This window comes from Dasypus novemcinctus, chromosome 4 (genome assembly GCF_030445035.2).
Source record: "Dasypus novemcinctus isolate mDasNov1 chromosome 4, mDasNov1.1.hap2, whole genome shotgun sequence".
Lineage (NCBI taxonomy): Eukaryota > Metazoa > Chordata > Mammalia > Cingulata > Dasypodidae > Dasypus > Dasypus novemcinctus.
This window is the reverse complement of record NC_080676.1, coordinates 30,731,979-30,744,978: the sequence shown is the minus strand read 5'-3', so window position 1 is coordinate 30,744,978 and position 13,000 is coordinate 30,731,979. Positions and strand designations below refer to the sequence as shown.

The 13,000-nt window shown below is 34.7% G+C and overlaps 1 protein-coding gene across 2 annotated transcripts in view; it reads right to left on the bottom strand.

Annotated features, from left to right (window-relative positions):
- The window catches only part of SMC4 (structural maintenance of chromosomes 4), a 39,853-nt gene that overhangs the window by 1,418 nt on the left and 25,435 nt on the right, over positions 1-13,000 (bottom strand). For both annotated transcript variants that reach the window (XM_004462291.5, XM_023589910.3), the window contains exons 14-23: positions 11,724-11,949; positions 11,562-11,641; positions 10,210-10,362; positions 8,741-8,867; positions 3,412-3,601; positions 2,182-2,326; positions 1,596-1,769; positions 1,012-1,194; positions 593-825; positions 12-195 (exon numbers count right to left, since the gene is read on the bottom strand). In XM_004462291.5, coding sequence (XP_004462348.1) covers positions 12-195; positions 593-825; positions 1,012-1,194; positions 1,596-1,769; positions 2,182-2,326; positions 3,412-3,601; positions 8,741-8,867; positions 10,210-10,362; positions 11,562-11,641; positions 11,724-11,949 — 1,695 coding nt within the window. The remainder of the gene's footprint in view (positions 1-11; positions 196-592; positions 826-1,011; positions 1,195-1,595; positions 1,770-2,181; positions 2,327-3,411; positions 3,602-8,740; positions 8,868-10,209; positions 10,363-11,561; positions 11,642-11,723; positions 11,950-13,000) is intronic.

Sequence of the window (13,000 nt, the reverse complement as noted above, 5' to 3'; positions counted from 1 at the left end):
TGATTACTTACGTATATATAAAATGCAACAATAGACACATTTTTAAAATCGAGGGCTGCATCAATCTCATCCATGAAGTAAAGGGGAGTGGGTTTGTAGTGGTGAAGAGCAAATACTAAAGCTAACGAACTAAGAGTTTTCTCTCCTCCTGAAAGGTTGAAGATCTTCTTCCAACTTTTCTTAGGTGGTCGAACACTGAAATAATCGAAGAAAATCTCTTTTGGTCAAATTATTTGCAAAACTATTGCTAAGATTTCAAGATTTGTTTTCTGTAACTGATATTTACCAAGGTTCCTCCTTGGAATGTCTTCTAATTGGCTTTCCACAAACCTAAATTTTTTTTTGGTTATTTTATAAAAATGTCACTGGAAGATAACACAGATAAATGTGCCAAAATTTTACGGTTCAGACAGCAGGCTAAGTGTTTCTTGCTAATTTTCCCCCTTTCCCATTTCATTTTTTCACTCATGATGTTCAATTAAAACAAAAACGCACTTAATCACAACTATCCCTAAGGAATACGAAGAGTTTAGAGAATAGGTAGATATGTTAACATTAGGATGCAAAACACAGTATGTTTATAATTACAAACCTGAACATGATTCCTTCAGAGAAAGGATCCAAGCTGTCGACAAGCTCCAGTTCAGCATCACCTCCCAAAGTCAGCATTTGGTAATTTTCCTTTAATTTATTTGTTATTACATAAAAACCTGCCATAAATTCATTAAGCCTTTGTTTTCGAAGATCTTCATATGTCTGTCTAAAATTATCTCTTTCATAAGTAATTTTGTCCAATTCTGCCACCCGTTGCAAGTATAATTCTTCCTATGAAAAGATTATCATGAGAAAGCCATCCAGTTAAAAATTTGAGATGAGATGCCCAATTAGTGTGAATGTAAGTAATTAAATAAAAGGTAACAATTTATAGACTAAAAACTAAAGGGAATTTCTGACTATATGAGATATATAATAGTAGTATATATGTATTGTATTCTAGTACACATTTCATACCTTCTTTTTATACTCTGCAATGGCACCAAGGTTTGGTTTCATTTCATGACACTGGGCTTCCAAAAGTGCAATTTGATTTGTTATAGAATCTGGATTCTTGATTGCTTCAAGATCCTCTGGGCTTAAAACGGAGACCTCTTCAACAGGATTATCTTCTATGGGATGCAGTGATATTTTTGAAATCTAAAAGTTAATTTTAGATGAGGATTAGAGAAAGGCATTGTTTAAAAAATATGACAAATTACATATTTACTAAAATAATATAAACCAACGAGTTATGGCTAATTTATATATCAGTTATTTTCCAAAGGACTTTAAGAAAGACACCTGTAAGCTTTCCAAAGTGTTTATGTAGCCTGTTAAAGCTTCAGATCCCCGGGGGAAAATGTAGTCAACTAGTTCTAAGCATTATCCACATTTTATGTATATTTTTAATATATATTGTTCATTATATCCCCATAAACCTGATAAGTGATTCTATCATGGAATGGATAATCACAACATGTCTAAAAAAACCCTAAAAAACCTTTTTCTTTTTCCATAAAGGATAGATTTTAAATAAATTTAAATGGTAACAATCTTACCTCTTTTTGCCAATATTTTATTTTGGAATTATGTTCAGCAATGTGACCATCTATCTGTTCAAGTTTCAACTTAATACTAAGTGCATCTTTTTGAAGAGCATGTTCATTTTCTTGAATTACTTTTAGTTCTTGAAGTAGATTACGATGTTCTTTCTGGATCTCTGGTAAGGATTCCTGTAAACCAAGAGGAACTGCTACAAATATGATCTTCCCAAAGAGAAGGTATTTTAATATTACAAATATAAAAAAAGGCTTAGCAATCTCTTCCCATGTCCTATCCATTTTAAGCTAATAATTTTTTTTGATTTACAGCAACATTATAATAGAGTACTTACATATATTCTATATTCAGATTTATCAGTTTTTAATATTGTCACACTGGATATATAAAAATTTAAATAGTGATCATTTCTGGAAGGTAGAATATTTCTTAATACATAGATACTTTAATTGTACAAACAAGTTAAAAAGGTTACAACCTTTTAACCTACTAAGTGCTTACTATATGCAAGACAATAATACCTTCCATGCAACTCTTAATATTGCTTCAAATACCATCCCTTTCCCTCTCCAATACAAATTTTACCTCTGCAGCATTTGTATTATTCACAACCTCTGTTGCTCTTTCCTCAAGACTTTTTAGTTCTCCTGTTAAGTCATTGACTTCTTTCTCATTATCTTTTATTTCTTTCTCTGTACGAAAGACAGAGTCTTGTGCTTTTTTAAGATTTCTAAACAAGCAAAACAACACATTAAAATGTAGTAATAGGATTTTGCTTCTGTAAATCTACCAAAGAACTTTGCATGACATTTAACATCACCTTTTTACATCACAGATATTTTTATTTATGATTTACCAAACCAACCTTGTATCATTTTTACATGTTTATACATATACTTATGGGATGAATTATGCATTTTATCAAACTGCAGTACTTAAACTTCCTATCTTCTGTAAGTTTCCAATATCATCGAAATTCAGACTTGAAGAAAAACTGTCTACTGAACTATAATATTTCTTGGCATTTTGTCAGACTGGGGATTCTTAAATCTGTATGCTCATGAAGAAATACTCCTCAGTTCAGGGCAACAAGTGCTTCCAAAAACAAAGGGTGAGGGTGGAGCCACCATTTATTTTCTCTGTAGTAAAATTACTTGTCCTTGATTACATATGTAGAAATAATTTTGTTCCTGAGATAAACAAATGGCTTATTAGCTACTTATCTTTGAGCAAAAGGCACTGAAATAATAACCAGAAAGTCGATATGCAATCAATTTGTTGAAACAGCTGTTTAATTTATCTTAAAATTGAAACATCCTTTATCTTAAAATTGAAACATCCTGTATATACTTTTATTATTTTAAAAACACAAATAACTCTATAAAAAATTAATTTTAAAACAAGATCTATGAACAGGTAAAAAGCACATTTTGGATTGGGACAATGGAATGTTGCAGCTAATTAAACATTAACCAAGATAATTAATTTTGCTGAGATCCCACTCATCTCTTTAACTTCAGTAAATCAAGACATCAGGAGAATAACTAAATCACCACCTACTTCCCTAACCCAGAGAAAGAAAACTGATTACTATACCCTTACAACTGAGGAGTTATATAATTGCTCTTTCCCAATTCATGCCTTTTTGGTCATGTGATATTTATTCTAGGTTTCACCTTATAGTAGATAATTACATGATAGGTTTATTAAGCTGAACAAGATAAAACATGTATGTAATGGCACATTAAACTTAAATTCCAACATCTGTGGAACTGAGGATAGAAAAGTCAGGATAGGGTAGCAGGAATACTCTACCTGTCTGCAGTCTTGATTGCTACTTGGGCTTTAGTAATAGCAGAAGCACATTCATCTAATTGATTATTTATTTTATCAAGTTTGTCTTGTTGGGCCTTTAGTTTATGGTTATTGATTTCTACGATGATATTGTGTAACCTTTTAACCTCAGCTTCTACTTTACCAGCTCTCTCTGCCACATGGTCATACTCTGAAATTTAAAAATAAAGAACTTAATTCATGTTTCTATGCTAGAAATGAGCATCACTTGTGAGATACAGTTCTTCAACGAAGACATGACAACCTAAGGCACTCAAAACAGAAATTTTAGACATTTGGGGAAAAGTACCTTAAAAAAAAAATAGAAGATACGGTATATATACATAATGGACTTCTACTCGGCCATAAAAAGGAATGAAAATCTGCTGTATGCTACAACATGGATGAACCTAGAAAATATTTTGCTTAGTGAAATAAGCCAGACAAGAAAGGCCAAATATTAACTGATTTCACTTATATGAAATATCTAGCATAAGCAATTTCAAAGAGAAGAAAGCAGATTAGAAGTCATGAGGTCAACAAGGATGGAGGATAGGGTAGAAGAGGATGGAATATGGGGAGTTATGGCTTAATGTGCAGTTTGTTTGGAGTGATGGTAGAATTCAAATGTAATCAATGCCACCAAACTACATACTTAAAAATGATTAAAATGGTAAATTTTATGTTATACATATTTTACCAAAAGGGAAAAAACACAAAAACAAAACACCCTTACAACAGAACAAATGGTATTATTAATAACAAAAATGTACCTGTTTATTTTTTAATGGCTTTATGCCCTCAGGCTCTTTACAAAGATCTTTTCAACCTTTTTTTTATAGTACTTCTTTGACTATTGGTTTTGTACTAATTTTATCCTTAGATATATGTCTTAGATTCCTGACTCCTCAAATTTCTATTTTCTTCAGCTAAACTAACCTAGCAGATCTCCATTGTATCAGACAGTGAGGTAGAGAAGAGGAACTCTTGCTCTGTAGTGTTCCACTATGTGCTACAGATAGCGAAAAGTTAAATTCCCCAGATTCCACTATAGCTAAGATTCAAATATAATTATGTCTATTCAATTAAAAATACTTGCACAAGTTGGAAGGTGTTAAGTAAGCAATTAGGCAGGTTTCTCTTGGCAAGCAGAGAGGTGTGGAACTTCTGTGGTATTAAAGAAGCCAATAGCTTTGTGAGTACCGACAGGCAGTGGCATTAACTTTAATGATGTGGATCACAGTAGGTGCAATATGATTCTTTTGTTGGTAGTTGTTGCATCTTTCCAATTTTTTTTTTTTTAAAGATTTATTTCTCCCTCCTCCCTCCATTGTCTGCTCTCTGTGTACATTTGCTGTGTGTTCTTCCATGTGTCTGCTTGTATTCTCATTAGGCAGCTCCGGGAACAGATCCTGGGACCTTCCAGAATGGGAGCGAGGCAATCATTCTCTTGCACCACCTCAGCTCCATGGTCTGCTGTGTCTCTTTTTGTTGTGTCATATTGCTGTGCCAGCTCTCCAAGTGAGCCAGCACTCCTGCACAGGGCAGCACTCCACATGGGGCCAGCTTGCCTTCACCAGGAGGCCGTGGGTATCAAACCCTGGACCTCCTATATGGTAGATGGGAGCCCAAGTGCTTGAGCCACATCCGCTTCCCTACTTTCCAATTTTAGAAGAGGCAAGAGCTTCTCTGATGAGTGCAGAGTAGCTCTGGGAATTATTTTTGAATATTCAAACTAGAATTTCTTTAGCTCTCCTACTGATTTTGTAAACTACTCTTAATCACATGCAAGCGCGCACAGAAATGTACACCAAATATCTTCTATTTACACTAGCTATAGTGGACTGTTCTCTATACTTTTGAATCTTATACAATATATGAGGGATATAGAGAGGTGACAAAAACATAGGGAGCTTAAGCTATTAAGGATACTGATGTCTAGAAAGGCAAAAAGAAAAGCTGAGCTAACCAGTGGGATTCCTATAAAGTTCCTATAAGAGAAATGTACGTTTCTGGCAAAGGAGATGAGAGGAAAGATTTGCTGAGAGAAAAGGACTGAATAAAGAGAATTATTGTCTCTTTTCTTCTGGGACTTTTGTTAGGTAAATGTTGGCACTTCAGCGTTGTCCCAAGTTTGTAAATCCCCCACTTCATTACTTTTTGTGCTAAATTTTTTAAGCAAATTTTAAAAATTTGTCTTTTTTAAAAAAGATACACAGATCACAAAGAATGTTACATTAAAAAATATAAGAGGTTCCCATGTACTCCCTGCACTTCTCCCACATCAACAACCTCTTTCTTCATTGTGGCACATTCATTGCATTTGGTGAATACATTTTGGAGCACTGGTACACTGCACGGATTAGAGTTTACATTGTAGTTTATACTTTCCCCCAGTGGGTTATGGCAGGATATATAATGTCCCTGCAATCATTCAGGACAACTTCACGTCCCGAAAATGCCCCCATTTCACATGTCTTCTTCCCTCTCCCTGCCCTCAGCAACTCCTGTGTCCACTGTCTCCACATCAATGATATGATTTCTTCCATTGTTAAAGAGTCACAATAGTTGTATAGTAGAATACCAGTAAGTCCACTCTAATCCATATTTCATTCCTCCATCCTGTGGACCCTGGGATGGTGATGTGCTAAATTCTTTAACCTGATCTTTCAGCCCCTCTATTGAGTTTAATTCCAGTGACTCAATTTTATATTTCCAAGTTGTCACTTGGCTCTTTTCAAAATTTCCTTTTTAAAAAAATCTTATGGAGCCCTTATTTTTCTAAGGATATTAAATACACATTTTAAACTCTTTTACAGTTAACATCAACAACAAGTTCTAAGTTACTGCATTTGTTAAAGAACTGTCTTGCTCACAGTGGCCAAGTTCTTTGTGGTTGAGATTCTAACAGGCTGCATAGAATCTGCCTGCACAGTCCACTTGTGGGGCAAAGCACCAGCTGCTGTGGAGGTCAGCACTACTGACAGTGACTGGGGGATAGATAGAAAATACACCTGGAAAGAGTTCCAACCCCAAATCTCCTCCCCAAAAGGGATCCTGAGAGCATTTTCAAGTACTACTGGGCATTTCTTTCTAAATACCAATAATAGCATGTGTATAAGGAAGGGGGGAAATTATGGTATCTACAGCTTGCCATTTTGAAATCACTATTATGTATTTAAAAATTCATCTGAAAAATGTTTGCAAAGACATATGAGAAAGGGCTTAAGGTACCCATTGTTTACAAAAAATAATTTTCAAAGGATGAGTTAAAAACTATATGGTTAATAAAGCACTTCTTCACTATGTTAACCTACATATATACCTTGCTATTCAAACTTATGACTTCATAAGTTATTTAAAAAAAAAAACCCAAAACTTTATGGCTATTAGTCTAGCCATCATTACCGCTTACCTGAATTATTCCAATAGCAGCCCAATTTTCATATTTCTATCCTCCCACTCCATTCTCTGCACAGTAGCCAGAGAGACTGACAGTATCCTGTATTTAGAGAGATATATGTAGTGCTCCTAACAAGTTAAGGTTTCCTTTTACATAAGATTTCTTCAATCTGTGAAACAGTGTTTCTATAAATGGCAAGGTTAATACTTTTTTGGCCTTTCAGCTGATCATTACGTACCATCATAGCAATTTTAACAAATATTGGTTGGTGTGGGGAAAGAATATGTGAGAAAAGGGAGTGAGGGGGAAGGCAACATGCCTACAACAAAACAGAGATCCAAAATAAATGAAAGAAAAACAAACCCAAAACACAAAAATCCCAAGTCAGACCATGCCACTTCTCTGTATACCACTCTCCAAGAGCTTTCTATTTCACACAGAGGCATTATCAAGGCCTTTAAAATGCTGTGTATCATCTACATTCCTCTACTCTTCATGCCAGCCACTCTGGCCTCACATTCCTTACCACTCCTAGTATACTACTCCCATAGGGCCTTTGTAACTTGCCTCATTTTTCTTGGTATGATCTTCTCAAGTATCTGCATGGCTAGCTCTCCTACACCCTTTGGCATCTCTACTCAAATTTCTGTTTCAGAAGCTTGCTTGACAATTCTTCCCCTATCTCTCTCCAGATTTTTCCTATCTCTTAGTACCATCTGATACAATATGCAATCAATTTGTCTAACTCCTCAATTTTACATGTGAGTTCTGTCAAGAGGGATTTATGTTCACTGCTCTAGCGAAAGATTCTAAACAAAGTCTAGACAGCAGCAGACACTATTTGAGAAAATCCCTGAATATTAAAAATGAAATTAGTCCCTTGTAAGATTGTATTAATTTTTTGTGAGAAGGAAACCACCAATTCAGATTCCCAAAGGAACACAATCCCAAAAGATGAATATTTGATGAGCATAGTAGATATGTGTTTGTCTGCCTAGCAGCTATTTACCTCTCCTTTTCTTTTGGAAGAGAGCCTCCTCTTTTTTGGATCATTTGGATAACTGTCCCAATTCTATTCTAACCAGTTCTTTGAGATGGACAATCAATGTCTGCCTTCCTTGGCCCACGAACCAAACTGAAATAGGAGGCCCTTCTTAAGGATATAAATGAAGGCTCATAGTGTTTACTGGTGTCACTAGCTAGCTAAGATGCTTTGTAAGCCTGGAAGGAATCTGTAGCCATGACTGACTCTCTTCAGTTTTCCTGCAGTAAGATGCCCACCTATGATGACTGAAGCCATTGTGGAAAGAGAAGCAGGGCTGATAAAGTTTATGATCGAGGGACTTCAATTAAGGCTATCAAAGCTAATTCTGACTATGAGTCTATATCCCTTTCCTGCTTAAAATTTCTATTTTGGTAGAACACTTACACATATATGTGCATACAGAGTTATAGAAGATAAGTCTATTTTCCAAGTTTTCCAACAAGTACTGTTTTACTTGTGTATATACCATTTATTTCCTGTGTGCTCTTATTTAAGTGATTTAGTCCCTCTTAATTCTCAGTTTTCTTATTCTATAAAATATTACTATATTGAAGTAATCTTATAAAGATTAAGAGCACGGGTTCTGGAATCAGACTTCCTTCGCCCTGAATTCCTATATTACTACATGATGTATGAACTTAGATAAATTATATAAACAATTCTTTGCATCAGTGTCTGTAGATGTCAAATGAGGATATTAGAAGTTATTTACTTTATAGTCTTGGTGTGAGAATAAAAACCATGTCATGACTTGCACACAGTTTATTTAGCTGCTATTACTATTCTATAAGCTGCTAGTTTAAACATTTCAAATGTCAAAAAACTTTTCAACCATCTTGAAAAAAATCTGTATTTCAACATACCGGTTTTGAAAGTGCTAACATTTTCTTCTAGTAATTTCTGCTTTTTTTTGTCTGGGGCTGTAGCAAGTACATTAGCTTCAAGTTCTTTAACTTGGACATTCAAATAATCTTCTTGTTCTGATAAGCGCTAGAGAAATATTTTAAACATTTAAGGTCAATATTTTAAAGTCAGGAACATAACTATCTTTAAGCACATGCATTTAAAAAAGGAAAATAATCCTTAGAAAATGGCAAATATGCTTAAAGGGAGAAGAGCAAAAAATATGGACAGATACTATAAAAAAATGAAAACAGCCTAAACACAAAAAAATGAAGTGCATGCTCACTACAAAGACATGTTAAAATAGAATGCCTTCTTTTGGTTTATCATTCCAAATACTTAAAACCACCATGCGTTCAAAGACTATATACACACACACAGCGTGTGTATATATAGATTTTAGAAATCTTTAGGAAATAATTAGATGAGTGTTTAAAGGTATTCCCACAAAGATATTTTGACATGAAAATTTACATAACAGAAAAACATCTATCAAATGGTGGTAAAACAAAATGAAGAGATTGAAAAATTTACATTCGCTTAGAAAAATAACCCATAATTTATTAAGTGAAGAACGGTATGATTTCATTAAAACATATTGCTATGTGTATTTTAAATCTATATACGAGTGATCTACATCTTCAAATATACAGGGAAGTGGACTTGGCCCAAGGGATAGGGCATCTGCCAACCACATGGGACGTCCATGGTTCAAATCCCGGGCCTCCTTGACCTGTGTGGAGCTGGCCCATGTGCACTGCTGATGCGCACAAGGAGTGCCATGCCACACGCGGGGTGTACCCCACGTAGGGGAGCCCCATGCACAAGGAGTGCGCCCGTAAGGAGAGCCACCCAGCGTGAAAGTGCAGCCTGCCCAGGAATGGCACCGCATACACGGAGAGCTGACACAAGATGACTCAACAAAAAGAATACAGATTCCCGTGCCACTGACAAGAGAAGTGGACAAAGATGACGCAGCAAATAAAGAGAACAGACAACCAGGGTGGGGGGTGAGGGGAGAGAAATAAATAAATAAATCTTAAAAACAAAAACAAAAATAAAAACAAAACAGATTCCTGGTGCCGCTGATAAGGATAGAAGCGGTCACAGAAGAAGACAGAGCAAATGGACATAGAGAGTAGACAACTGGAGGAGGGGGGTAAGAGGGGAGAAATAAGAACAAAACAAATCAAAACAAAAACAAATTAGATTTTCACATAAGAAAAGCTGAGGGATATACATCAAAATTGAGGGGAATGATCTTTTGGGTATTTTCTGAAAATTGTTTTTCTTTTTTAAACAGATCAAGAAAGAACACGCAACTCCTCCTCCACTTCTATTCTCAAATTATAAATAAATAGCAGAAGAGTTTGCAGAAGTTGATGATCAATTCCAGTAGGTTCAGCTAACTTTCATAGAAAAAGAATACCTGGATGCTTGCGGTAAACTTTTCCAATGTATTCCTCATTTCGCGCACACTATTCCGTAACTTAACTATGACTTCTTCAAGTTGTACTTTCTGTTCTTGGATTTGCACTGCTTTTTCAGAGTCTCTTTGCAGCTGTGATTCCATTTTATTTACCTACAAAAAAAAGTACCAGTGAATTAAGTTTTCTCCAAGAGTCATTTCAGGCTAGCAATCAATTTAGAAATGTAGAAAATCCAAACTCCTGATCTTAAAAATAGAAAACAAATTACCCGTTTTTAACCCACAATTCTTAAATCTTAGGAGACTATCAATTTCTGCATTTTAAGCATGAGATTGAAATACAATTGTGATGGTTAGGCTATTGTGTCAACTCGGCCAGATAATTGTGCCCAGCTGTTTGGTCAGGCAAGCATGGGCTAAATGTAATACAAGGACATTTATGGACTTCTGTCACCACTGACTTTACTGTAATGATATATCACAGATAGCTGGTTATAATTACATCAATCAGGGAGAATGCCATCAGAAATGAGTGATAGCTTATCACCTTAAAAGGGGAAGAGATTCCAGCATTAAGAGAAAATTTCCCAGCTCTTTGGACAGCTGACATCTCCCAGAACTCATAAAAAACCTTTATTGGGCTTTCATTGCAGCCTCTGGTTGCAGCCTGCCTGCGAAACCTGGACTCGTGCATTCCCATGGCTGCGTGAGAGACTCTTATAATCACATACTATTAACAGGTATCTCTTGTTGATTTTGTTTCCCTAGAAAACCCCAATATAACAATCTTAAGTGTTTAAACCACCTATTATTTCAATTAAGGTATACTAAGTAAACACTGAAGTGGGGAAGGTGGCATAAATTATTCCAATATATGTAAAAAATTAAATCATAATTCTAAACTTAGGAAGAAGTTGGGTGTCCAGGAAACCTGAGTCATGTGTTTTTAAGAATGCTCTGTGTAAATATATATATATATTCCTACTCATTAACATGTTCATATACCTGTGGTAGGGGAAAAAAGTTCTAAAGTAAAATTTGGAAATATGCATCAGAATCCTTTGCTATACTCACACCTTTAACAATTATTTCCAAAGAGAAATATCGCATTATGGAATAGCAATCATTATGTAAAAAAGCAATAAACAAATGTCAAACAGTAAGTGAGAGTCAAATAAATTATGAAAGATCCCTATGATCCAAACATACTTTTTAATAACATTTTTAGTCATTTACCGAAAATTCAATCTGCTAATTTAAAATCTGTGTACAATACACTAAACATGGATGATTTTGTTGTATACAAGTTATAATTCAGTAGAGATAGTTAATATAACTTTATATATACTGACCTCTACTTCAGAGATTTCAACCACAACTGACGAACCCATTCTTCCTTTCATTACTTTGCTTCCACCACCAGTCATTGTACCTGGAAAACAGGAGAGAAGTCAGCTTTATATGTACCCCCAAGATTAAATAAATTCTACAGCAAAAAAACCTCAATTGATTACCTGATTGTTCTATGATTTGTCCCTGTAATGTTACTACTCTCCATCTTCTATCTTTTTGATATGCTACTCTTGTGGCTTGATCCAAGTTATTAGCTACTAAGGTATCCCGTAAAGCAAAGTAAAAAGCTTGGCGAATCTTCTCATCTTTTACCTTTACTAAATCAAATAACCGAGGAGTATTTTCAGGAGTTGGAATTTTGGTCATTTTTTTCCCCCATATGGCCATCTAGAAGTTAAAAAAGTACAAATATATAATAATATATAAGTAAACAATACCTAGGATGGTTTAAGTAATGGATACATGTATAAAATATGAGGTATATAACATTTGGAATATTTGCATAACTGAATATTATTTTGTTTTTAATTTAAAAAAATACTGTAAAACTATCTCTATTAGTAGATGGCATGATCTCATACATAAGAAATCCTAAGGACACAATTCTAAGGTTACAGGATACAAGATCAAGAGGCAAAAATCTATTTTATTTCTATACACCTGAAGTAATGAGCAATTACTGCCAACTGCAATGAGCAATTAAAAAAAATGAAGACAATATTTCTATTTACAATAGCATAAAAAATAAAATTCTTAGGGAGTAAATTTAAAAAAAAAAACATTGAGAGCACATTTTTACTACTGTACTGCTAACTATAGTTCATGCTTTCACTTAGGGTTCATTGTGTTATACAGTTTCATGGAATTTTTTATTCTAGTAACATATGCAACCTAAAATTTTCCCTTTCAACCACATTCAAATATATAATTCAATACTGATAATTACATTCACAATGTTGTGCCACCATCACCACCATCCAGTAACAAAACCTTTTCATCATCCCAAATAAAAACTCTATACTGACAGCTACAGAACAGTGTTGCAAGAAATTAAAGATGGAAAAAATGGAAGACATCCCATGTCATGGGTTTAATATCGTAAAGTTGGCAACATTCCCCAAATTCACCTACAGAGTCAATGAAATTGATATCAAAACCCCAATTGCTTGCTTCGTAGGAACTGATTAGCTGATCTTAAAATTCATATGGAAATTCAAGGGACTCAGAATAGCCAAAACAATCTAAAGAGGAGAATGAGATTAGAGTACTCACACTTCCTGATTTCCAAACTTACTATAAAGTAGCTATGGTATTCAAGACAATGTGATACTGGTACAAGGAGTGACAAATGGTCAATGGAATAGAATTGAGAGCCCAGAAATAAACTTTTTACATTTATGGCCAACTAATTTTCTACAAGAGTTGCCAAGACAATCTG